Below are 27143 nucleotides of genomic sequence, written 5' to 3' on the forward strand. Positions count from 1 at the left end.
TCCCCACATTGGTTTCTTAATTCATGGACTAAGGGCTAATTATGGTAGGAAAGGCCAAGTGGAAGCCTTTAGAATGGCTTCTACCTACCAATGCAGTAAAAAAAAAGGCAACACCACATCTCTGAGATTGAAAGTGTAAAAGTGTTAGTCACTCAGTTGTACCTGACTCTTTATGATGTCATGAACTGTAGTCCACCAGCCTCCTCTGTCGATGGAATTCTCCAGGCAAGGAAACTGGAGTGGGTACCCATCCCCTTCTCCAGGGGATCTTCCCAAGGATTGAACCCACATCTCTTATGTCTCCTGCATTGGCAGACAGGTTCTTTACCACTAGTGCCACCTTGGAAGCCTCATTAAGTATGTATTAGTGTCCTAATACATCCCCATTCAACTTGCTTATTTGGCCTATGAAGACAAGTGAAAAAACATGGAAGCAGTTTCATGTAAACTTAATTGTATGGTGACTTTAATTGTGGCAGCTGTTTCAGCTGGGTTTTTTTTGTTTTTTTGTTTTTTTGCTGGAACAAATCGACCTGTCCCCTGGCACCTGGTAGGCAGCTACTGGGCTGCTGAATGCCTTTTTCTCTGTTAAAGGCCATCAGAAGTCATGTGCTATCAGGCACTGACTAGTATACACCTTCACTGTTCTGCGTTAGGCTGTATCAGCTGTCCAGCACTATGTCATGATCTAGATTCTGGGACCTTGATCACCTTTTCATGCCACAGAACGTTGCGCAGGTCCATGACATTAATGATATCATGTTAATTGGAACCAATGAGCAGGAAGTAATAACTATGTCGACATATTGGTAATATACATGTGTGCCAAAGGGTCGGAAATAAGTTCCACTGAAATTCAGGAGCTCTCCAAAGTAAAATGTCTGGGGGTACAGTGGTTCGGAGCATTTGAATTAACCCTTGCAAGATGATGAACTGTTTGTTCACCTGGTCTCTCCTATCTCTGAGAGTGACACAATGCCTAGTGGACCACCTTAGATTTTGGAGGCAACATATACCTCATCTAAGAGTGGTACTTTGGCCCAAATTTATTGAATGACCTAAAAAAACTGCTAGTTTTGAGTGGGAGTCAGAATTAGAGAAGGTTCTGCAGTTGGTCCAGGCTGCCATGCAAGCTGCTCTGCTCTGTGTCATAAGACCTAGCAACTATGATGGTGTTGGAAGTATCTGTGGCAGATAGAAATACTGCATGAAGCCTTTGGCAGATTCCTATAGGCAAAACACAGCATAGACCTTTAGGATTTTGGAGCAAAGCTGTGCTATCCTCTGCAGATAACTACTCTCCTTTTAAGAAATAGCTCCGATTTGCTACTGGGCCTTAGTAAAGATTGAATTCTTGGTCGTGATCCACCTGATCTGTCCTGAGCTGTCCATTCATTGCACCCTATAGTTTTCTCGTGTATTAATAAGGATTATTTGGTTGAAACAATGGGTAGCTTAAACTAGCTTAACAAAGGGAATTCTCTGGTGGCTCAGTGATTAGGACTCAGTGCTATCCCTGCTGGGGCCCAGGTTCAATCCTTGTTTGTGGAACTAAGACCCCCACAAGCCTCAATCCACAGCCAAAAAATTTTAAAGATCACAGATTTTAAAAACTGGCTTAATAATGGATTCTTTACCCACTGAGCTATCAGGGAAGCCCTAATAGAACATAGATTTGAAAGATAACAAAGTAATCCCTGGGACCCAAGGGCAAGCAGGCAACTGGGCCTGAGAAAGGAACTCATCCGGGAAGTGGAAAGACTTTTCTCTCCAACTATCTCTCTACTCTTGTTCGAAGTTGTTTCATTCACCTGCTGAAGATCAATTCTCTTTTGCTCCCTGGTCCTTATGGTAAAAACATGGCTGTCCCTCAGCTACTAAGTTTATCTGTTAGAGGCTTAACCACACAAAGAGAGAGTGATCATCTCTCTATTTTGAGGGGGAAGGAACTAGTTGACCCAGCTTTGATGTCAGGAGTGTCTGGGTAGAGTGGATGGTGAGTAGGCAAGATCACATGGTACAAAATGGCTGCCACCATGCGATGAGATGGAGCACTTAAGGTAAGTGGGGACAGGGTAGATGGTCCAAAGGTTCCATTTAGAGTTACATACACACCTGATTCTCCAGCTAGATCATGAGCTCCTCAAGGGCAGTAATAGTGGCTCATTCATCTTCACGTGCTTTTTATGCCAAGAAGCGAATATTTATTGGATGAATTTATAACCAGTTCTGTTGACCTTAACTCACTCATTAGGCTCACACAAGCATCCAAATTAATACACATAGACATATTCCAATAGACACTCTAACATACAATAAACACTGGTGACATATTTTTGTAGCTTTCTTCCCGTATCCTTTCTCCCCTTCTTTTTTTTTTTCTTTTTTTAGCCATGCCACATCGCTTGCAGGATCTTAGTTCCCTGACCGGGGTTTGAAACAGTCACAGCAGTGAAAGTGCCGAGTCCTAACCACTGGTCCTCCAGAGAATTCCCTCCCCTTCTTTCTTAAAAATAGAGCTTCATTTCCCCGTAACTCCTTGGAGAAGTAGTACATTAGTTAATAGTACTATTTTCCCAGACCCTTCGCAGCTAAGGTGGCAATGTGACCCAGTTCTGGTCAATAGATACCAGTAGAAGTTCCTGGGAGACCTTCTGAATGCTTTGTGAAAGGGACAGGTTGTGTGTGGGTTCGGTTGTACCTTGACTTGAACATATAATCAGGAGGGTTCAACCTCCTGAAGGGGGGATAAATTGTCAGGCTTCAATAAGAGTATACAATTTCCTATGTGATCTTCAGCAAACGTTCTGCTTTCTTTTTTTTCTGCTTTCTTCATTAAGTTTGTTTTAACTAAAATTGCTAACATTGCCAGTCATATTCCCATTTCATATATGCAGGTGTACTCAGTCATATTTCAATTGTCTAATAAATTTAAAAGGAACATAATCCAATATAAATCTGATTTAATATTCCCTTCATTTAGGCATTCTTGAGTTATTAATTCTTCTTAGGCTCAGAATAATCTTACCTAATTTTGTCCTTCTTATTGTACTAGAAATTCTTCTTATATGAAGAAACATAGATAGACACAATTTCTAAAACCCCAAATCTTGAGTTCAAGTATGATCAGAGGTCATTTACTATGTATCAACAGATATCTGATCAATTTTAGACCCCCTAAACCATTCCTGACTCCCTTTTGAATCTCATTTCTTAAAGCACCCCAAACTACAACCTCCTTAGTAGTCATCATGGTGTCCTCGACTCATTCCTGACTCCTCATCTTTGCTTATGCTGTTTCTCCCTCTATCTTAGCCACGCCCTAAGCTCCTTTATAAAGCCTTCTTCAATTCCTCCAACTCACTCACCTAGCCCTCTTTAAATTCTTATTCTTCTCACCATTATTATCAGCCTAGCTTCTAAGTCTTCCCAAAGGGGATTTTAGCATGTTAGTATCCAATCAAAAGTCCTTCAATAGAGTCATGTTTTGAACAATGAATACATTCTGAGCATCCCACAAGGAACGTGCTACTAAGTGTCAGGGAAACACAGCCACTGTCCTACAGGCATTATGGGCTGATGAGTTATTCATATCTGGGGCTCACTAGAATTCTCAAGTACTCTACAGAGTAGACTGTAAACAACTTCAAGGCCCTCCATGATCTGTCTCCAATTTATTTTATTAATTCTATGCCCCATTATTCATTTTCTTTTGGCTAAAATAAACTGGGCTACTTGCCCAGTCTGTACTAAAACTGATCTCTGGGTGATCATCTAATAGAAACATTCAGCATCTTGGTCTTTTTCTCAGTCCTCACCCCTCTAACATCTGAAAATGGGTAACCACTCTTCACTTACCCATTTAATCTTTAATGTCTTATAAAATGGCTTCCAAACACACCATCCCCTTCATACTGAAACTGATTTCCAAGCGGTCACCTTAACCTGTTAATGGCCAGTCTCCCAGTAACCTGGCCTTGGCTCACTTCTTTGACTCCCACTCCTGATTCTCCTGTCATCCCTATACCCCCACCAAAGTGATTCTCTCTTCCCCGTGGCTTCACTTCTGTCCTTTTCCATCAGTTCTGTACATTATCCCTAAATCAGATCCTAGTTTCCAATTGTATGTGTGTGTTAGCTGCTCAGTCATCTCTGACTTTTTGTGACCCCATAAACTGTATCCCGCCAGGCTCCTCTGCCCGTGGAATTCTCCAGGCAAGAATACTGGAGTGGGTAGCCATTCCCTTCTCCAGGGGATCTTTCGGACCCAGGGATCAAACTTGAGTCTCCTTCATTGCAGGTGGATTCTTTACTGTCTGAGCCACCAGGAGAGCCCCAAGTTTCTGATTATCTAGACTATTAACAGTGATTTTCTAACAAACATTCCTCTCTGCAGTCTCTTTCCCATTCTAACTGAAAGAAAAAAAAAAAAAAGCAGGTCTTTTCCCTTCTCCCAAACTCTTATTCCTAAATCAATTAAACACTAACTCCCCAAACTGATATTCAAGTATTTATAAGATTTTAACTCAATTCAGCATGAATTGGCAACAGCCAGTGTAACCTCACACTGCTATACTCAGCACACTCTATGCTCCAGCTAACCCAGTCGGCTTATTTTTCACTAAATACACAGTGCTTGTGCTCTCCAGGCTCTGGTTCACCTTTTATTCACCTGGATTATCATTTTCCCCTCATCTCTGCTCTTCTAAATCTTGCATGTGTATGCTTCGTCACTCAGTCGTGTCCGACTCTTTGCTACCCATGGACTGTAGCCCGCCAGGTTCCTCTGTCCACGGAATTCTCCAGTCAAGAACACTGGAGTGGGTTGCCATGCCCTACTCCAGGGGATCTTCCCAACCCAGGAACTGAACCCAGGTCTCCTGGATTGCATGTGGATTCTTTGTCTGAGCCACCAGGAAAGCCCTAAATCTTATCCTCCCCTAATTTCACTTGCCATGATATCTTTACTAACTCTCTACCAAATTTGTGTAGTTGTCATACTTTCTGACTGGATTCTAAACTCTGTTCAAACAAAATACTGCATTCAGTGAACCTTCTATGTGCCAACTTGTGCTAAGTGACTTGCATGCATTATCTCATTTCATCCTCACATCAATGTTGTTAGGCCAACACTCTGCCCATTCAACACTAAAGAAAACGAGGCTCCAGGAGATTAAGCATAGTTTGCCCAACTCATGCAGATAACAAGGTTGAAGTCATTGTTTTAGTCTGTTTGGGCTGCTAGGACATAAATGCCATAAACTGAGTAGCTAACAACAGAAATGTATTTCTCACAGTTCTGAAAGCTGAGAAGTCAAAAACCAAGGCACCCTCAGCTCAGTGTTTGGAGAATTCTCACTTTCTAGTTCATAGGCAGCTGTCTTTTCACTGTGTTCTCACAGGGCAGGTGGGATGAGGGAGCTCTCTGGGGTCTCTTTTACAAGGGTACTTATGCCATTCATAAAGACTCCATTCTTATGACCTAAGCACCTTCCAAAGGCTCCATTGCCTAACACTATAATTGTAGGGGTTAGGATTTCAACATATGAATTTGGGGAGAGAAACAATTCAAATATTCAGTTGACAGCATTCACATGTGCGTTAGGTAGCCAGCACAGTGTCTGTCGCCTGCCCTGCATTTGACTTATGTGTGTCAGAGCAGTGTGTTAAAAACGCTGTCTGCTTGTAGACCTAGACTTAAATAGTGAGATGGGAATTGAAAGAGTAATGAATTAGGATGGCAGGATTGTTGGTGATGTTTCCAAATTTCCACTATTGCATTACAGTGTTTTTTGAAATAAGCATTTAAAATAAATAGTTATTAAACAGGATAGCAGCTCCTCTTAAATACTCTTGTCATGTGTAGGTTAGTTTTGTCTCTGATTTTATTGTCATCCGCCCCCCACCCCGGGGTGGAGGGTGGATTTCTTTTACTCTCTTGAATCCCCACAGCTTTCAACGCGTTGCTTAACATATGGTGTATGTACTTGTTGGTTTTAATGTATGTGTGTTTGCATATGTGCTCAGCAACTGGGTAGAGGACGTGGGTGTGTGATGTCAGTGTGCATTCCTTCTTATCCTTTTTTCCCTTGAGTAGCTGGAGCCTGGATGCTTTCCTTCTCGGGGGAGGAGGCCGAACGGCTGACCCTTTAACAAGTTGTCCCTCACTGAACAGGTGTCTCCCCCGCCTCTCGGAAAAGAGGGATGGTTGGATACTTAGTGACATCAGAGATCGACCAATGAGAAGTCAGGCTTCGGCAGACGAGCCAATGGGCGGTCGAAGGCGGGCCCGGTTTCCTGGGAGCCCGGCGGGCCAGGCTGGTCCTCCGGACGCAGCGGAGTCTCCGCCGCTCACGCTGCCAGCGGCAGCTCCCGCGACTCCCGGCGGCTCCAGTGGCGGCGCCGTTCCCCTGCCCGCGCTTCTCCCGGACGCACGGCGCGGGCACCTCCCGCCGCAGCGCAGTTCCCCCGCCGAAGGCTCCGGCGGTGGTGCAGCTCATGCCTCCCGGCGCGGAGCGCGCAGGTGGGCCAGCCGCCGTGGGGAGATAGGCCCCCGGGGGCAGCGGCGGCTGGACCATGGCCCGGAGACACGGGGCGCCGGCCGCCTATGGGGAGGACTTCTCCTTCGTCAGCCCGCTGGTTAAATACCTGCTCTTCTTCTTCAACATGCTTTTCTGGGTGAGTCTTGGGGGTTATAGGAGCACCTGGGCTGCAGGGCACTCCCTGGAGGGTTGAGTGGGCTGCCAGCTCTGAGGAGGGGTCGTTCCCAGATGCCCGGTTCAAGGCGAACGTGGTGAGCGGCACTGTCTAGTTTTCTGGGAAAATCTCACTTTGGGGTAATTTATCCTAGGCAGGGACACCCCAGTGGCGCCTTGACTGCAGAGGGTGTTGGGGTGGACGGAATGCAAGGGATTCGGTAAAGCTTTTATGGGTAGTCTCTCGGTTTCGGATGAGGGTCTGTGTCAGGCCAAAAATGTGGGTTTGAGCGGGAGGAGCGGGTTTTCCTGTTGGCCCAAGCAGACACTTAATACATTCACGACTGTGGGATTTTTCAGGCCTGAGGGCTGGGAGGCCCTGCTGGCAAAGAAAAAAGAGGAAGTGGGGAACCTAGACCTTTCCTCTCCCTTCCTTCGGAGAGAATGGGTTCAGGGGCTTTCATCTCTTCCTTTTGCAGGCCTCTGCCGCCCTCCCTCCAAAGGCTGAGAAAGGACAGGAATGGCCTCCAGGTGTGGATGTTTTTCCCAGAACTCTCCCAAACTTTGCCCACCTTTCTCAGGACCAGGCTCAATCCCCTGGAGTTTGATATTATTTTGCTTCTTTAGATAGACCCCATGTTGTATGGGGGGAAGTCCAGGGGTCCTTTCAAAATCTTTTGATTGGAGCTGAAAAACTAGAAAATTTCTTGGGCTGGGGCTGCCTCGATTCCCACCCCCAGTCTGCCTTCAATTGTTGAACTTGAGTAACCTGGGCAATATGTTCACCTCTGTGGGTCTCAGTCTCCTCCTCCATAAAAATCCAACCCAGCATGATCAAGGATGCTGGAAATTCTCTGCTGGAGCTGAGAATGCAGCTGGGCCAGATCATGAAATGCTAGCTCAATCCTGTTTCATGTCTCGAGAGTCCCTGAGCCTCTCTGGGTTTGAGAACATAGGGAGATCCGTTCTGCACCGCCCCCCCCCCGCCCCCCATTGCCCAGTTTCTCTTGCAGCACCAGCAACACCAGAGCTGATGCTGCTCTATGAGTCCATTACGCTTGCCCACCTCTGCTTGAGACCTAAAGTTCAGACTTGCAGGAGGGAGGAGTCTGTGTTTCCTAGGAGAAGGAGCAGACTAGGCAGCTAAGCCAGTTGCTGGAAAGGTTTCACGGGGGCCATGGTGTGAACAAAGTACATACGTGCTAGCCTGTTGGGAAAAATGAGAGAAATCCCAGAGAGTGGTGATGACAGCTCACTCTCAGCCATTGTACTGGGAAAAATGAAGTTTGAGCTCATAACAAATTCTCAGTTCGGCAACTGGAAAAAAAAAATTGAAGACATCTTGTCTAGAACTCTGCATTGTATACATAAGAAAGCCAAACCATAGAGATGTTCTTTTATCCTATGTCCAAAAGGGAGTTAGTGGGCTTTACCTGGTGATTTCTCTACTGAACCACAGGGGAAGTCCTTGGTTGCTGCTGTCGGTGGGGTGTTAGCAGTATTAGTAGTTAACTGGTCAACACCAGTTTCAGCTGGTGGCCAGGGAAGAAAATCTCACCACCACTCTGTCAGTCTGGGGGATGTCCTAAGGGGAAGCCCCACACCTAAGGGCAAATTCCAGAGAACCTTCTTATATGCCCACTGAGTGTGTCAGGCCAATGACATGCCATCTTTAGAGCCAGCACTAGCATCCCAGGGACCTCAGGTCCTTGTTTTAACTTCCTCTGTCAATCATGACTTTGCCTGTAACTCCGTTGAAGCCTTTGGCACTTCACCCTTATCTGTGCACCCTAGCGACAACAGCTGGGTGCATCTGTTACACTTGCCTTCATGGTCATTTTCCTGAACTTCCCCCACTCTAGCCCTTTTACCAGATAAGTGACTTTGGGAGGTCATAGCAAGGGAGAGAGTTTGGCTCCATAGACCCTTTTTCTTGGTTCCAATGCTTCATTCAAGGTCAGAGGACCTGGCTAACCAAGCTGGCACCATCCCAAATTAGAGAAGGGCCCCTTCTTGGCCCTACTTGAGACTCATAAAAAGTCAGAGGCACTAGAAATAGCACACCGAAGGACAAGAGGCCCAATTTCTTTCTGGCACCAACTTACTGTGTGACCCCCAAGCCAATATATGTGTGTCTCTGTCCTTAAGCTTTCTCCTCTAAAGGAGAAATTTTTTTCTGCCTCTGTGAACTGTTTAAAGAGGAATGCGTCACTCTGGGGACTGTTTTCTTTCTTCAAGACCTGGAGCTAGCTCTAAGGATGCATCTTTCTTGTGTCCTGGGACCCTTGGGACATTGACCTTCCCAAGGGACAGTATTTTTTTGGCGTTACTGAGTGCCACTTCTCCACCAGGTTTGGACTCATAGAGTTAATCCCACTTATGGTCAGCTGGAGATGAAGAGCTATTTCCCCAGATCAGGGGTCATTTTTCTTCCCATCCCCCTTTAGGGACTGATTATGGTGATTTCTTTAGGTTTCTCCACCATCCTAATCAAATTTCCCTTTCCTACTCAGGAGGCACCCACGGTTGAGATTGTCAGCCAAATCCTTTTCCAGGCAGAGGGTGTGTTCTGGCCAGGTGCCAGGGAGGTGTGGATGGATGGTGTTTGCATCTGTGCCTGGGTCACATTGGGAAGGCATCATCTGGGCTCGTATGCAGTGGTGATAGTGTGACCGTGGTGGCGGTGCTGCTTCTCTAGGAGCCCTGACCCTTGGGGCATTTAGAGTCTGAATCAGAAAGCTCCTGGCTCCTATGGGACCAGGACCTGTTCCTTCTGTTCATGTTTCAAATCTCAATTCCTCTTTTGCCTAGGAGTTCTGGTTTTCTTTCCAGAATTGTGCGGCTGGGTTACTGATTGTTAGGATTCCATGGCTTGGAGAATTGCTCCAGGATCACAGAAGTTATAGTTTAGTCTTTTAGTTAAGAAGTAGCTGACTTTCCTTACCTCCTTGTATTAATTAGACAGCTCTGTGCAGAGGGAATGAGGGCTTCCTTAGTGGCTCAGTTGGTAAAGAATCCACCTGTGGTGCAGGAGACTGCCTGCAATATAGGAGACCCAGGTTTGATCCCTGGGTCAGGAAGATCCCTTGGAGAAGGAAATGGCAACCCACTCCAGTATTCTTGCCTGAAGAATCCCATGGACAGAGGAGCCTGGTGAGCTCCAGTCCATGGGCTCACAAAGAGTTGGACATGACTGAACACAACCTTCTGTCTGTCTGCAGAGGGAAGACAGTGGGCTGATATACCACGCTTTGTCAGCTTGGGCATACATTGGCAGGGGCATTTTCAGTGCTGCCCACAGCAACCATCTCCCTCCTTGATGATCCTTTTCCCATCCAGGGCAGCAGTTGGCATGACTTTTGAGTCAGACAAAGCCTAGAAGCTCAGCTCTCCTGCCCCTGTGTCTCAGCTGAGCCTTCCTTAGTGGCAACGCCTCAAGACGCCCCCCGGCGCCTTGTGCACGTTTGATCATCAGATCTTTTTTTTTTAACCTGTGCCGCAATTATGTGTTTCTTTATGTCTCCCTCTCTAGGCCCCTGAGGGAAGAGACTGCCTTATTTACTGCTGGGTTCTCAGTGCCCAGCTGTGTTTGGCAGAGAGTGGATACTTATTGAATGTTTATTGAGTGGTGAAGGAGGGATCAGAGCCTACGGGGTGGAGTCAGGATGCCCTTCCTCCCTCTCTCATGGACTGTCAGGATGCAGCACAACCTTAAGTCCTCAAGCATTCTTAATTCTTAATTGGGGTTGCATCCTGTGTTCTCTTCTGCAGTGGGCCTGGCACCCTTCCCTCAAGCCAGGTCAGAAAAAATGGCAGCCATGCCCTCCATCATCTCCCTCAAGAGCATGCCTGATTACTGCCCACAGCACATATGGACCCATCCAGGTCTTCCGTGGGCTGATCCAGGGTTCTGATGAGGTATCTCTTTCAAGAAATTCACTTTCCCACCTACTTCCACTGTATTGGAATCCCCAGGGGATTCAGAATGCCCCCCCCCCCCCCGCCCCCGCCCCCTCCAAACCACCTGCAGCACTATCTGTTGTAGTCTGGCTCAGAAGCCATGAGGAAATGATCAGGCATTGGGCCTGGCAAAAGCCCCTCCTGAGTGGCAGGGTCCCTTCCTGCCCTCCCCACCCCCACCTTTACCACCATGCAAGCGCGGGCACACAATCACACACACACACAACTACCTAACATGTTAGGAGACAGAGCCCATTTCCTCCCCCATTTTTTTCCTCCTTTCCCTATAGACTAGGCAGGCTGCAATAAATGAATTACCACATGATTTTTTATAAAACAACACCACCACCACCAAGAATGAAGACAGAACCACACTCTTTGTTGTCAGGTCACACACATGCCTCCTCAACTCCCTAAATAGCTCTATTTGCCTTGTACCAAGTAGAAAATCATAGACTTCAAGCAGCCTTTAAAAAGGATAAAAGAGAAGCATCTCTTAGAGTTGCGATAGCAAGCTATGTGTCAGGCTGGCGACTCCAGGTGGTGAGTCTGAGTGTTTATACCATTATGAGCCCTTGTGAACTTCCCTTCCTCGTTTATAACCTTGGAGAACCAAAACCAGCCATGGCCTAAAAGGAGCTAAAGGGTTGGCCCAGACCCTTGGAGAGGAAAGAGCTCTGTGGACTCCACTCCAGCCGAGGAAAGAGCCCTAGGGACTCCACTCCAGCTGGACAATTCCATCCTATCCAGTGGGAGAGAGCCAACAGTCAGTCCCACATGGAGAGTTGCCACCTTAGAAATCCCAGAACAGTGGTGCCAGGATGGCTGCTGAAGGAATGGTGTGTGCAGATCCCAGGTAGTGAGAGAGGGGGCCCTGCTTTAGGGCTTGCAGGCTATGATTTTTTTGACTTCATCCAGAAATAAGAACAGGAAGGACTGAGAAACGGAAGATGCAGACCCCTCCCTCCCAACATCCTTCTGGCAGGGGGTGGAGGGGATAGTAGTTTGAGCCCCATGCAGGGAATCACTCTACTCCCAGCTGTCTCCCACTGGCACCATCAAGAGGGGGAAAGATTCATTCCAAAGAAAAGGTGAGAAAGATCCACCCATTTCATGCTGACTAGGCTTTTTATTTTAATTTTTAAATGTTTTTTCAAGATTTTATGTGGACCATTTTTTACTAATAAAAGTGTTTACTGAATTTGTTACATTATGATTTCTGTTTTATGTTTTGGTTTTTAGGCCATAAGACCTGTGGGATCTTAGCTCCCCAGCCAGGGATTGAACCCATGCCCCTTGCATTGGAAGGCAAAGTCTTAACCACTGGACTACCAGGAAAGCCCCTAGATTGGACTTTAGAATGTGGGAGGTGGACAGGCCAGGCTTCCTCTCGGGGGCTGGTTGCCCCTAGTGGTGATGCTCCCATTGACCCTAGTTCCCAGGACTTCCCTCTGAGTCCTGCAGGGCCCTCCTGATGCTATTTTACTTCCCCGGCCTGAGCCCCGCCACTTGGAGATTACCAGCTGCTCACCCAAGACAACTGCAGGAAGCTCCTTCCCACCTCACACGAGGCCCTGAAGTGAACGCACACGCCCTGGAGCTGCTATGAGGCAGAGCAGGAGACAGCCATGTGACCAAGGTCATGAGGCTCTGGAGCCAGATGGACATACCTTCCAGTCCCACTTTAGCCACTAACTGAGTGAATTCTCCCAGTTCTGTAAAGTGAAGATCCTAACACCCTCTTGGGCTTGTGGCCATAGTGTGTATACAGTGGTTAGTCCAGCGCCTGGCCTTTTAGCCCTTGAAAAAGGTAGCTGTTACCATCGTTGTTAGAATTGGTTCGTCAAGGTTACCTGTTGGGGAAGGACTTGGAGAGCCAGGATGAGTGCTCCTCCTGACAAATGACAGGTGTGTGGGGACTCAGTTTAGGCCGGGGCCAACCTTGAACCTGACTTCCTTCAGCCTCAAATGCCCCTGCTCACATTCCTGCTGTTAGCCAGAAGGTGATAATGATTAATGGTGTCGTTGTATTTTATAGTTTACAGAGACGTTTCCTGTATATCATAGGAACAGACTCCACTGTTGTCCAAGGACCTTCCCCAGGTCCACTCGTCAGAGCTTTTCACATTGCATTGGTTTTAATCCAATGGAAATGGCCTCAAGAACTAATCTGCCTGTAATTATGGACATTAGAGCCAGTAGATCTCGTCCAGGATCTTACCTGGGGGCCCTTCCCACTTGGTGCTGATGGCTGTGATTTAGTGTGCCAGGGGCTGGAATAAGGGTCTTCCTCACAAACATCAGTTCATGACTGTCTTTTCCTGATTTACAGGGGGAAAAAAAGGTCAAATAATCGAGTGACTTTTCTCTGTTTTCTGTTATCTCCCATCTTCTCTCCAAGACCACAGCTGCTTATCTGCCGTCAAGGGCACAGAGAAGAGGACATGTAGCAGCAAGGCTTCTGGAAAACTAGGAAACTATTTAGAGTATTACCATACTGTTTTATGAGAGGCTGAGACATGTGGCTAACAGTCAAATCATCTGTTAGTAAAATTATTCCTTATTTCTAGGATAGAAATTAGTATGTCATGTTTCCTCTGGTGACACACTGGGAAGGACACATTATCTGTGTTAATACTCCTGTCAAAAGTGCATCATCTGGATCAGATTGGGGAGAAACAATCCAACATCCAAACTGAGGGACGTTAAGCCAAACCACTGGCCTGGACTTAACCAAAAAAAAAAAAAACAGTGTCAGAAGGAAACATATCAGAACATGTATTGGCAATGATGTGGAGAAATTGGAATCCTGTACATTGCTGGTGGGAATGTGAAATGGTGCAGCTACTATGGAAAAAGCTTGGTAGCACCTCGAAAAATTAAACATAAAATTACCCTATGACCTGGCAATTGCACTCCAGGGTCTATACCCAAAAGAACAGCAAACAGGAGGTACTCAAACAAAAACTTGTACATGGATATTCATGGCGACACTATTCACTGTAGCCAGAAGGTAGAAACAACCCACATGCCCATCAGCGGATGAATGGAAAAACTAATTGGGTTCCATCCATACAGTGGGATATTACTAGGCCTTAAAAGGTAATGAAGTCCTGATACATGCTACAACACTGATGAACCTTGGAAACATTAGAGGATAGACACCAAGAGCCACATATTCTATGATTCCATTTATAGAAAATGTGCAGAATAGGCAAATCCATAGAGACAGAAAGCAGATCTGTGGTCGCCAAGGGTTGGAGGAGTGGAGGGAGTGGGGAGTGACCATTTAATGGGTACAGGAGTTGTATCTGGGGTGAAGAAACTGTCCTGGAGCCTGATAATGGTGGTGGTTGCCTAGCAATATGCATGTATTTATGGCCACTGAACTGCACCCTTTAAAATGGTTAATTTTGTGGTATACGTACTTTACCACAATTTTTTAAAAGTCAGTGTCTTGAGAAACCAAATACAAAGAAAAGAAAAAAAGCTGTGAAACTGTCCCAAGCTAAAGGAGACCTGATGCATGGATCACTAAATGCATGATCCTTGACTGGAAACTGAATCAGGAAAAAAGGGGGGGCGGAAAGCAGTTATAAAGGACATTATTGGGATAATTGGGCAAAGTTAAATATGAATATAAATTAGATAGCAGTAGTACCATATTAAAGCTTCAAAAAGAATCTAATATGTCAAGATAGCATACGGTATACCAAGAGAGCACTGTAGCTTCTCAGTGTCCTGTCACCCGAACATTTTTAAGTTCTACTGCCATTTCTTGGTGTAAGGAGAAAACACCCTGATTAAAGGTTGTAAAACCATAGGCAAGTGAATCCCAGTTTAAGAAAATATGATATTACAAAGTGTGGACTTACATGACTAACAAATTGAGAGTGACTTCTTTTTTTTAATAGATTTCATTTTTTAGAACAGTGTTAGTTTTACAGGAACTTTGAGAAGATGGTACAGAGAGTTCCCATATACCCCACATTCAGTGTCTCTTGTTTATTAACATCTTACATGAGTATGATGCTGCTTCCCAGGTGGCACAGTGGTAAAGAATCTGCCTGCCAACACAGGAGACTCAAGAGACACAGGTTTGATCCCTGGGTCAAGAAGATCTCCCGGAGTAGGAAATGACAACCCATTCCAGTGTTCTTGCCTAGAAAATTCCATGGACAGAGGAGCCTGGTCAGCTACAGTCCATGGGGTCGATTGCAAAGAGTCAGACATAATGAGCAACTGAGCACGCACAGGAAAACTCTGGAATGAACTTTTCAGCCAACCTGATACATTTATTACATTAAGGTCCATGCTTTATTCAGCTTCCCTTAGTTTTTACTTAACGCCCTTTTTGTGTTCTAGGATCCCATCCAGGATACCAAATTTCATTTAGTTGTCATGTCTCCTTAGGTTTTTGTTGGCTGTGGCAGTGTCGCAGAATTTCCTTGTTTTTGAAGCCTTTGACAGTTTGGAGGAGTACTGATCATCTTTTTTTTCCCTCTACTGGAACTTGCCTATGTTTTTTTATAATTATACTGGGGTTATGGGTTTGGGGAAGGAAGACCACGGAAGGGAAGTGCCATTTCACATAATCTCATATATCAATGACCTCTGCTGATGTTGACTTTGATCATCTGGCTGAGAGAGTTAGGCTTCTCCACTGTAAAGTTAGTCTTTTCCCCACCCTTTCCAGTCTGTTCTCTTTGGAAAGAAGTTACTGTGTGCAGCCCACACTTGGAAGTGGGGAATTGTGTTCCACCTCACTGACACTGCAGTGAGTGATAGTTGCTCAGTCATATGCAACTCTGTGTGACCCCATGGACTGTAGCCCACCAGGCTCCTCTGTCCATGGGATTTCCCAGGCAAGGATACTGGATGGGTTGCCATGCCCTTCTCCAGATGCTATAGTACCTCCATAAAATATTTGGAATTCTGTGTGAGAGATTTGTCTTTTCTCCCATTTATTAAGTCATTTATATCAGTATGGACTCATGGATATTTATTTTATATTTGGGGTAACAATTCCATACTCTTTTATTTTGATATCTCTTTGGCACGGCCACACCAATGTGGGGTTTTGTTTTTTATTTTTGAGCGTTTCCTTACCTTCTGGCACCACAAGATGCTCCAGACTTACCTATTTCCTGCCCCAGTCCTAGGATCAGCCATTTCTCCAAGGAGCCCAGCAGATGGCTATTTTCGTTATAAGGTGATTACTCACCTTACATAAGGATAAAGGTACTGGTGCGGGCAAATTATTTTATATAATTTGATGGACAACTCTTCAGGAACATGCTTTTGGCTGGACTCAGCTATTTTAAAAACTGTGTCTAGCATTTGAAAGTTTCCAGTGAGGCTTCATTCTAGCCAGAATATGAAAAGCTATTCTAGGAAGAGAAGTGTCTTTATCTCCATTCTCATCAAGAAAGGAGGTCACTGGTGATATTGTGGGATGTCACAAGGATTCTGTAGCAAAGACTGATATGGTGTAGACGGTACCCAACTGAGACTGGAAATGAGGTTTAGTCCGGATGTTGCCACTGCACCCATGTGCACTTGGTCAAATATCACTTTGCTCTTTTGGCCTCATCTATTAAAAAAAAAAAAAAAAAGTGAGTGGCTGGGCTCATTCCTAAGGTTCTATTCAGCTCGCAAATGCTAAGCTAATAACAGCAGTACTCACTCTGGAATGGCAGCAGCTCTGAGGAATTCAGGGTGGGAGATGTGGTCAGGAATAGAAGTGTCAAAGAGCAAGCTGTGTCTTCAGGATAAAGGGGCAGATCAATGACAGAAATGCAGAATTTCAGAGGTAGCTAGTGAGCTTCCAAGTAAGCAGGATCATTAATGATCATATTAAATGTTCATGATCATATTAATGTCTTAACTTTCTTTTTCACATAACGAGCACCTGCTGCTCTAGATCCCTGGTCAAGTGTGCTTGAGGCTGGTGGTTCTCAAACTTGGCTGCATGTTGGAATCACTTGGAATGCATTCAGGAACACTGTGACCTGGGTTCCAATGCCAGAGATTCTGACATACTTGGTTTGGGGTGTAGCCTAGGCATCAGGAGTTTTGAAGTTCTCCTCCACGCCCCACCCCCATTCTAATGGCAGCCAACCTCAAAAAGCACTGCCTTAGGCGCTCTTGCCCTGTCCCACATGACAGATATGTCTCCTTAAGGGCAGAGACCACATCTTGCTCATCTTTGCAGTCCTCAGAATGTCTCCTACATAACAGCTGATGAATTGGATTTGGAGAGTGTATTTGTTTCCTATTACTGCTGTTAACAAATTGCCACAAACTGAATGGTTTAATATAACACAAATTAGTTTTCTTATAGTTCTGGAGGCCAGAAGTCCCAAACAGGTCTCACTGAGCTGAAATCAAGACGTCAGCAGGCATGATTCCCTCTGGAGGCCTTAAGGAAGAATCTAGTTCCTTGCCTTCTCCAGCTTTTAGAGGCTGTTCGCGGTCCTCTGCTTATGACACACACTTCAGCCCCTGCTTCCGCTCTCATACACATCTCCTCCTCTACTCTGACCCTCTTGCCTCCTTCTTATAAGGTCCCTTGTGATTATTTTGGGCCAACTGGGATAATCTCCCCATCGTAAGGTCCTTAAGTGAATCACATTTGCACAGCCCCGCCAGCCATGTAAGGTAACATTTTCACGGGTTCTGGGAATTAGGACAGGACATCTTTGCAGGGACACTATTCTACCTACCACAGATAGAGACAGAGCAACTGCTATAATTACAAGCCCACCCATGGAATGAAGTTACCGTGGGACACGTGGCGTCTCTTTACTTTCCCTTTCTTGTTTTAGTTGTGTGGGGATTTAATCAGAGACCGTCTTTGTGAAAAGTTATACACCCCAGTGAAAATTTAACATGTGAAAAAACAGCGAGGAGACTGTTTAACTAAAGAGCAGATACATCTTTTTAAATGACTCAGTAAAGTGATATTCAGAACCAGAATTGGCTGTGGTGAGTTTTAAAGGGTAGACAGAGATGCCTGATCACTCTGGCAAAGGGCTTGTGTCTCTGGGATGGCGGGATGACCGGGATCTCTGTTGTGGGTTTTCCTCACCTCCCACCCACTGCCCCTTGCTCCCTGAGCCTGGCTGTGCTGTGGGACAAGAAGCCAGCTGGCACCTCCAGCCCCTCCCACAGCTCTCTGCAAGCAGCTCCCTCGCTCCTGGACACAGAGTGTGAGGGCCAGCACATAACACATGGGGTCCCGAGGCAGAGGCGATGTCAAACAATTGGGGACCAAAGAGAAGGATCCTAAAAAGACATGGTTTTAGACAAGGTTTTCCCATTTCCTGCTGAATGTACCAGCTGGTACAGTTCAACAAAGAAAATATCTCTCTACCGAGGGACTAGTCTGACCTGTTGACCTGCTGCTGGGGCTCAATTCCCTTCTCCCACCAAAGCCCCAAGATGTTTCTTTCTTCTGTGCTGCAGGACAGCGGAGTCCAGCCAGCCCTGTCCTTCCCCGCTGAACTGGTCAAGTTCCTGCTGAGAACTCCCTCCAGCCAGAGCGTGGCCCCAGCTATTGCCATGGTGACAGCCAGCTGCTGCTTAGCACCAGCCTGGGGTCTGGGCACAAAAGAAGGGTGCGCACCCTGGGTCACCCTGCACTCCTGGAGGCCTGCGGCGAGGGCACAGAGAAGGCCCCTTTAGGGAGCCCCGGTGGTCTCTGATGGGTTTGTTTTCTCAGAGAGAAGCCAGGAAGTTTGAAAGGTCTAAATGTCTCTGTTTCCTCACCCTGGAGTCAGACTTTATAAAGTTTCCTTTGTAAGGTAGTTCTGCTATTTCACACCGACGCATTCATGTGCAAGCATTCTTTCACTCTGGTTTGCACTTTCATTCTTACATTTGACACCACATTGACCTCCAAGAGGGTTAGAGAGCTGGGAGCATCTACTCAGGCCTGCTTCAGCTTGAAGACCTTCCCTTTGAAGTAGCTGGATTTAAATTCAGAAATTCACAGTTTCAATGTGACCCTGGGCAAGTTAACCATTAGTAATGATTTGTTGTTAGTTGCTAAGTCGTGTCTGACTCTTTTGTGACCCCATGGACTGCAGCCCACCAGGCTCCTCTGTCCATTGAATTTCCTAGGCAAGAATACTGGAGTGGGTTGCCATTTTCTTCTCCAAGGGATCTTCCCAGCACAAGGATCAAACCCTCACATCTCCTGTTTGGCAGGCAGATTCTTTACCACTGAGCCACCTGGGAAGCCCCAATTAGTAATGATAGATAATATTTATTACTAGGCATTTTGCTAAATGCTTTCCATGCATTCTTTTATTTCATCTCCACAGTAATCTTATTAGATATAGTTATTTTAAATTCCCATCTTCAGGGACTTCCCTGATGGTCTAGTGGTTAAGAATCCGCCTGCCAACACAGAGGACGTGGGTTTGATCCCTGGTCCAGGAAGAGTCCACATGCTTCAGGGCAACTAAGCCTGTGTGCCACAACTACTTAGCCCTCTCTAGAGCCTGAGAGCCACAACTACTGAGTCTGTGTGCCTAGAGTCTGTGCTCTGCAACAAGAAAAGCCACTGCAGTGAGAAGCCCACACACCATAACAAAGAGTAGCCTCCACTCGCTGCAACTAGAGAAAAGCCCACACAGCAACAAAGACCCAACACAGCCAAAAAGAACAATGGCAACAAAAAACAAATAACTCCCCAGATGCAGGAACTGAAGTTCAGAGAGTTGTCCAGCATAGGCTCAGATTCACCTCACTCTGCAGCCCATGATCCTAATTGATGTTCTGTATTAACCTTGCATTGCCTTAACTTCCTCATCTGTGAGATGGGGAGAATAGCTGCCTCACCAGATAACTGTTGCAAGAATTAAATGTGATCATCCTGATACAGGCTTTCATGGAGGTAATGCCCTTCCAGATTCCATCAACAGTATCACTGGGGAGAAAAAAGATGCTCATTTCTGGTCCAGAAAGAGTTGTCATCCTCCTCCTCTCCTCCAAGGTTACTCATGGCTCTCGGGGCTCCCCAGAGAGCCTCAGAGTGTGGCTCCTTCCCTGTCTCCACAGGTGATTTCCATGGTGATGGTGGCTGTGGGCGTCTACGCTCGGCTGATGAAGCACGCAGGTGAGCTACAGTTCCTGTCCATCTCCCCATGACTCTTGCCTGCCCCTTTCTCCTCTGCCTCTTTCAGCCCTGGCCCTTCAGCCCTCCTCCCCACAGACGCTATGGAGCTATGGGGGGCAGTCACCCTCTAGCCAAATCCTGGCAGATTACTCGGCCTGGCCACCCAAGCCAGTTCACCTGGATTTCCCCGAGCTCCCTCGAATCTTCTGAGATCTGCCTGCATTTTAGGCTTAGGGCGTATCTAGGGAAGAAGGTAGGCTTCTGGGTGCAAAGACTAACGAGAGGCGTCAGCCCTCCCTTCGCTCTGTTCCGGAGAAACTCAACCTCCATTCCTGTTCCTCTACACGAAGTCTCCAGGAAACAGAATCTGCAAAAGCCAGCAAGCCTAATGCCATTCTAATTCTTTTCTGGAGCGAAAGTGGTTCCTCCTCTCTTAAGCCTGGGAATAAAGGCTGTTACTTTGTTAGTTCCTCAAATGAAAGGCCACAGACTGTTCTGGGCCCTTGGTGTTCTCCCCGTGGGAGGGCAGTACTGCTCCCTGTAACCTTTACCTAGCCACACTGGAGAGTCCCGCCAGGGGATGAGGACAGTTCTGGGGGCGCCCCACCCTACGCCTGGTACCCTACTCAGTGGGCACCAGCTCAGACTGAGAGACAGCCCCTCCCCCAGAGGCGGCGCTGGCCTGCCTGGCTGTGGACCCGGCCATCCTGCTGATTGTGGTGGGCGTCCTCATGTTCCTGCTCACCTTCTGCGGCTGCATCGGCTCTCTCCGTGAGAACATCTGCCTTCTGCAGACGGTGAGTGGTCAGGGGCGACCCCCTGGGAAGGCCCGGGCGCCTCCTCCCTGTGCTTCTCCTTCCTGAAACCTTTCATTTTGTCCCTTGCTGCCCCCAAGGTCTGTGCTGTCCCCTCCTCCCTGTAGAGCTCAGCCCAGGGAACCCAGCAAGGGCGACCACCCCAGGACAGCATCCCAGAGGCAGCTGCCTTTACTGTGTGTGTGTGGGGTGGTGGGGGTGTCTGGGAGAAGTGGCCTGTGGCCCCCCAGTCCTCCCTGTGGCCCTGGGAAACTCCTGCCCAGCGCAGTAATAGACTGTCTCCTCTTCCCACCTGCTCCCCCACAGTTCTCCCTCTGTCTCACCATCGTGTTCCTGCTCCAGCTGGCAGCTGGGGTCCTGGGCTTCGTCTTCTCGGACAAGGTAACTCTGGGAGTCACAGGGCCTATGCAGATGTGAACCAGAGGGAGGAAGGGAACGTTCCTGCCTGTGCTCAGCCTGACTAATTAACCACAGTGGTCCTCCCCCTGAGGAGCATTAGCCTTTGAAAGATTGTCCTTAGGGATGAATGAATGCCCTTTAAAGTCACCATATTTAACGAGGATTTCAAGATTGTAAGGTGTTTTCCTCTGACAGCCTGAGAGGCCAACAGGGAAATAAATTCTATGAACCCAAAGTTAAAATAGTCTGCAAACTTTAATGGCAAACGATTGAGTAAAATTCAGTTATCAAGTGGATCACAGACAACATGAAGAGCCTATTATTTCTTTTAAAAATTATTTATTGGGATAAACAAAAGTAAGAAAAAGGGGAAGTAAACAAGACTTTATTTATTTATTTTGGTGTAGAACATTTATTTATTTATTCCATGGAACACTCAAAGTTTAGATCAGTGGGAATTTTAATCAGAGAATTGTACATTTTCTTCCCACATATATCACTTTATATTAGGAAATGACATTGTGATCCATTTCACCACAATATTACAAAATATTTACAAGAAAATATTAAAAATAACTCAAACATGAAAGGCAAGATGGGGGTGAAATAGACTTTAAACAGCTCTCACCATATCTGGAAGCGGTCAGCCATTCAGTGGCAGCTCCTTTTAATTAAAAACCATACTTTCTTTCCAAAAGGGCAGATGATTGCCAGGGGCAGAGTACAGGACTGTGGATAAGAAATTTTGAGAAAAGTAATGAAGCAGGGAGGAAGAGAGCATGCTTAAACTATGAAATTGAGAGCCACTGAGTCAATTCAGAATGTCCTAGTCCTCCTGGCTTAATAAAATCCTAAAAATGATACAGAGAAAAGATCTGTACTCAAAAACATTTGAGTCTAAAGAGATGCAATTCTCTTATGGCCACTAGAGGTCAGTGTATTAGCTCAGTTAGTCCTTTTCTACTAAAAAACAATCCACCCCCTCAACACACACACAAACTAGTTTCACTGCTTTAGATCAGTCAAGTATTTTGTGTAATAGTACTCAGAGACAGATAAATATTGGCTTATCTTGAAATGTGGCTCCTTAAGACATGGCAACAGTAGATCAGCATTTTTCTTGCCCACAGGTACCTGGGAGCCCAGGGATGCACAGGCTTCGGAACTGGCCCTCTTCCCTGCTAGGACTTGGTTCTGACTTCAGGGTTAACTTAAAGAAAGAAAGATGAGCACCGTCTATTGCTGTTTCTGCAGGGGAGCACGTTAAGGGCTAGTCCTGTGTTCTGATTCCCTCATGTTTCTGGCAGGTGCGGGGCAAAGTGAGTGAGATTATCAATAATGCCATCGTGCACTACCGAGATGACTTGGACCTTCAGAACCTCATAGATTTTGGCCAGAAGGAGGTATGGGTTGAGGAGTGGGGGTGATCATCTAGTGGTCTGGGAAGCTATGGGTAAAAGTTAATGCCATCCCAAGAGACAACTCACCCTCAAGGTCTGTGGGCTTTTTCATTACCTGATAGGTAATGGATTCTGGGAAAGGGTTTGGCAAAAAAGCCACACATAACTTTCAAAGTACTTTTACAGGCACAGAACAGTATATATAGTAACCTACCAATTGTGTAGAAGAAAAGAGGAAAGAATATGTATTCATATTTTACAAAAGGAATCTGGAAGGATATAAAAGAAACCATTACAAATGGCTACTCATGGGAGGGAACTGGCAAATTTTTTTAATATCACCAATGAGAAAGTTAGATTTTTTAAATTGTGGTAAAATATACATAATATCAAATTTACCATTTTAAGTGTACAGATCTGTAGCATTAAGTACATTCACACAGTTGTATAGCCATCATCACTATCCATCTCCAAAACTTTCTTCCCAAACTGAAACTCCATACCCATTAAACACTAACTCTCCATTTCCCCTCTCCTCCTAACAACCACCATTCTATTTTCTGTCTCTATGAAATTCTGTCTCGATGAATACTGTGTTTGTCCTTTTGTGACTGGCTTGTTTCACTTAGCATGTCTGCAGGGTTCATCTATGTTGTGGGTTGTTCCAAAATGTCCTTGCTTTATCAGGCTGAATAATATTCCATCATATGTATATACCACACTTCGTTCATCCACTTGTCTTTTGGTGCACACCTTGGGCCACTTCTGTATTTTGGCTCTTGTGAATAATGCTGCTGTGAGTCAGAAGTTATATTTGAAACAAAAGTGCTTTTGAGAGCAGTGCTGAGTTCCCCTTCACTTAGTGTAACACCCTTAACTTGGATCCTGTTTGCTTTCATGGTGTAATTATGGGCCCACAACATTAAAGAGTCCCCTCCTGTGCTTTCTCTACATTAAGACAAATGTTTGTAGCACTGATCCTTTGATTATTTCAGCCAGTATTTGGGGAACATATCCTTTTGCCAGGCTCTATGCTTCCTTGGTGACTCAGTAGTAGAGAATCCGCCTGCCAATGCAGGAGACATGGGTTTGATCCCTGGGTTGGGAAGATCCCCGAAGAAGGAAATGGCAACCCACTCTAGTATTCTTGCCTGGATAATCCCATGGATGGAGGAGCCTGGCAGGCTACAGTCCATGGGGTCACAAAGAATCGGACACAAATTAGCAACTAAACAACAAATGCTATGCAAGACTGCAAAACCAGAAACTGCCCTCAAGGAGCTGATAGTTGAGTGTGTAAAACAAAATATATACACAAGAAGTTATAACAAAACATATAAAGTAACAAATTAAGAAGAGATAACTTCTTCAGGTGAAGGTCACTGAGAAGCTTGAGCTCAAAGTTTTAAGGCTGTGTTTAAACACAGCTTGAACTTACAAGTAGAAGCTTGCCATAGACTTCTGGTTGCTTTGAGAGTTCCCTGTGTCACCTCAGGGTAAGGGGTGGGTGATTTTTAACCCCTGTGATGTGCTCTGTTGCAGTTCAGCTGCTGTGGAGGGATTTCCTACAAGGACTGGTCCCTGAACATGTACTTCAACTGTTCAGAAGACAATCCCAGCCGTGAGCGCTGTTCTGTGCCTTACTCCTGTTGCTTGCCTACCCCCAACCAGGTGAGCACACCTCCCACCTCATTTCCTCCCACAGTGATCTGAGTTACTTTTTGATTATGGCACCTGCCATTGGGAATCTCCATCCCTTAGCTCAGCCAATCAGTTGTGCAGAACAGCGGTCAGATGTTTTTCTTCACTCCAATCTGATGGCTCTGTCAGTCTTTCACTTCTATCGCCCACTTGGCGGCCCAGAAGACCCAGGTCTCTAAAGCACGGAGAACTGGACTCAGACCTCCAGAGGAAGGAAAGTCTGCATTTAGCAACTTCCAACCTAGCATCCTCCACATATATTCTCTAACAATTTAGGAGTTTAGGAAGAGTGGGAGGCCCATCAGCTAGGGCCCCAAAGAAAAAGTTTTAGGAATGCAAATCCCACTTGGCTTTTGAACTCTCTCCCCAGGCAGTGATCAACACCATGTGTGGCCAAGGTATGCAGGCCCTTGACTACCTAGAAGCTAGTAAAGTCATCTACACCAACGGCTGTATTGACAGATTGGTCAACTGGATACATAGCAACCTCTTCGTACTTGGTGGTGTGGCACTGGGCCTGGCCATCCCCCAGGTAACTTACCCTGTAAAACTGCGGTTCCACAATTCTGTAAAGACTCCTTTAGTTTCGGGGAGGGCACCTGGGACTCAGCTAGGGTGTCAGGCACTAACACTGCTGAAAGGCAGGTGCTGACTGCACTGGGAAGATTGAGTCAGAGAAAACAAGGCCATCACTCATGGCTGAGGACCCAATTCTTTCTTACCTTTTCCAGCTGGTGGGAATCCTGCTGTCCATGATCCTCGTGAGTCAGATCAAAGATCAGATCAAACTACAGCTCTACAATCAGCAGCACCGGGCGGACCCATGGTACTGAAGATCCATCCTGCACCTCCTCTGTAGGGCAACAGGCGAGCCTGATCAGCCAACAGCAGTGGTTACAGCTGCCGGCACCCAGTGGAGACTGGATTCCAGCCCTGCAAGCCACAGACTAGTGGGAGGAAGCAAACTCCAGGCAGCAGAAGGCAGGGTGCACAGGTGGCTCTAGTCTGAGAAGGATGTGCCTCCTCTCCTCATCCCAGCTCTCAGCATTATTATTCTGTATTCTCTCTAACCTCAATCATTTGGGTTTATGTTTTTGTTTTGTCTGAGACAGATGCTTGAGCAACAGCAGTTGCACAGAGTTGCGGGGGCACTGGGCTTTTCACCAAGCCATGACAACTTGACGGCCCTACTAGGGCTGCTACTGAGCTTGACCAACATACTCAGATTCTTGCTGTTGCCAGCGAGCCCTGCCTGGACTCCAGTTGGCATGATACCAGCTCCAGAAGGGACTGGGGCGGAGCAGGCAATGAGCCTGGGGGTCGACTGGGGACAGCAGTCTGTATTGGGTAGGAGTGGAAGGCGATGTGTTTACTAACTGCCTGTCCTGCCACCCTCCCAGGTAGTCAGAGTGAGCTACATCCTGCCCCTCCCTCATTTCCATGGAAACGTGGCAGCAAGGGCAAGGGGTACAACAGCAACGAAATTCATCTCTTCTCCTTTCCCTTAAAAAATGTTTGGAACCATAGTCTATATTCTGCAGCCAGCAGAGGTGGGACTGAGCCATAGGCGCCCTTGAATCCCACCCTGTATGGCCCTCCCTGCCCAGTAAGTGGATTTTCTTTCTAAACATTGGCAGTGTGCAGAGAAAGAGAAATTAACACCCGCCCACCACCGCCATTCCTCTGCAGCAAAGCTCAGTGTAAGCAGGGATCTTGCTGGGGCTGGGGGAGCCAGAAATGGCAATAAAAGTTTGTTGACCTGGACCAGGCTGGACTCTGAATTTTCCATTCTGGCAACCAGAAGTTGGGGGGGGGGGCGGTAGAAGGGCCCAGCCATAGGGGGGTGGGGTGCGGGATAGAAGAGGGAGGCCTCCCTTCAGGAGGGGACGCGACAGTCTCCTAAACGCTACTGTACTTCGCCCGCCCCATCACCCACCCCGCCTCCCTCCAGCAGATGCGTTACTCCCCTCCCACAACTTCGTCCTCTCCGGTTTAAATTAGATGGAGAGATTCCTAATTCGGATCTGGGAACAGCGTAATTTTATCCCCAAACGCGACGTTAATTTTTTTTTTTTCCCGAACCAAAATAAATTAATTTGCTACCCAAAACTTTCCAGATGGGTTAGGTCGGTAAATCTCAGTCCAGCCCTCTCGCTGGGAAGGGAGGGGCGGAGGAATGAGGAGCAAGAAGGCCATCTCTTCACTCCCAGTCCAGACCCTCTAGCCCTCTCTTCCATCTTTATCTGAAGGAGCTGGGTACCGCGGCCCATCAGGCTTTAGGAAAAACCTAAGGGGGAAAAAAAAAAATCTTCCATCCGGGCGTGGGGTTTCCTCGCGCGGAGAGGAGCTTGAGCGCCAGGCGGGCAGGGAGGCCAGGCTGGAGCGTCGCGGGGCGGGGCCGGGGCGGGGCCGCGCGGCGCCGTGGGTGGTCCCCGCCCCCGCGGCGGCTCGGCGGGCGCCTAGGCCCCCCGGCCTCCTGGAGAGTGTAGGGCTGCGCGGGAGGGTTTGGGTGTGGGCCTGCGTGACCCCATTTCCCGGTGAGTGTCCCCCAAGTTTCCTCGCCACGCTCTGCGGTCGGGGGGCTCACACTAGGGCCTTGGCCTGGCTGGGAAAGGTGGGAGAAGCCGTCCCGCGCTGGGCAGCATCGCGAGTTGTCTCCCCGCCCCCAGTTTTCCCTAAGCCAGCCTTCTGCTCCTGGGAGGGCGCCTTTCCAGCCGCCGCCTGGGGCCCCAGCCAATGTTTAGCTCCAGCTAGTAACAGAACGGAAAGAAAAAATAAAATCTTTTTTTTTTTTTTAAAGTAAGGGCCTTTTATTCTGGGAGAGAAGAGTAAAAAAAAAAAAAAAACACGCTGTGATAGAGCCAGAAGGAGGCATTTTATACTTTTGGTGATGCGGATCCAGAAGTCCGCGTTTGAAGCTGGGGTGACGCACCTTCCTGGTTCACAGATTTTGAGGAGCTACCTGGTAGGAGGCAGTTTAGAGCCTCTTGGAGGAAAACACCAGGAACGCTGGTCTGCAGAACCAGGGTTCAAATCCAAATTTCTTGAA

At 46.9% G+C, this 27143-nt stretch overlaps 1 protein-coding gene across 1 annotated transcript; it reads left to right on the plus strand.

Moving 5' to 3' along the window:
• The first annotated feature begins 6333 nt into the window (after positions 1–6333).
• On the plus strand, positions 6334–25858 carry TSPAN33 (tetraspanin 33). Its single transcript, XM_043463690.1, has 8 exons — positions 6334–6678; positions 19722–19779; positions 20449–20576; positions 20901–20975; positions 22301–22396; positions 23936–24064; positions 24465–24626; positions 24826–25858. Exons 1-8 carry the CDS (start codon positions 6577–6579, stop codon positions 24925–24927), a joined length of 852 nt encoding a protein of 283 aa, XP_043319625.1. The 5' UTR covers positions 6334–6576; the 3' UTR covers positions 24928–25858.
• Positions 25859–27143: the final 1285 nt, after the last annotated feature.

This window comes from Cervus canadensis, chromosome 3 (genome assembly GCF_019320065.1).
Source record: "Cervus canadensis isolate Bull #8, Minnesota chromosome 3, ASM1932006v1, whole genome shotgun sequence".
Classification (NCBI taxonomy): Eukaryota; Metazoa; Chordata; class Mammalia; order Artiodactyla; family Cervidae; genus Cervus; species Cervus canadensis.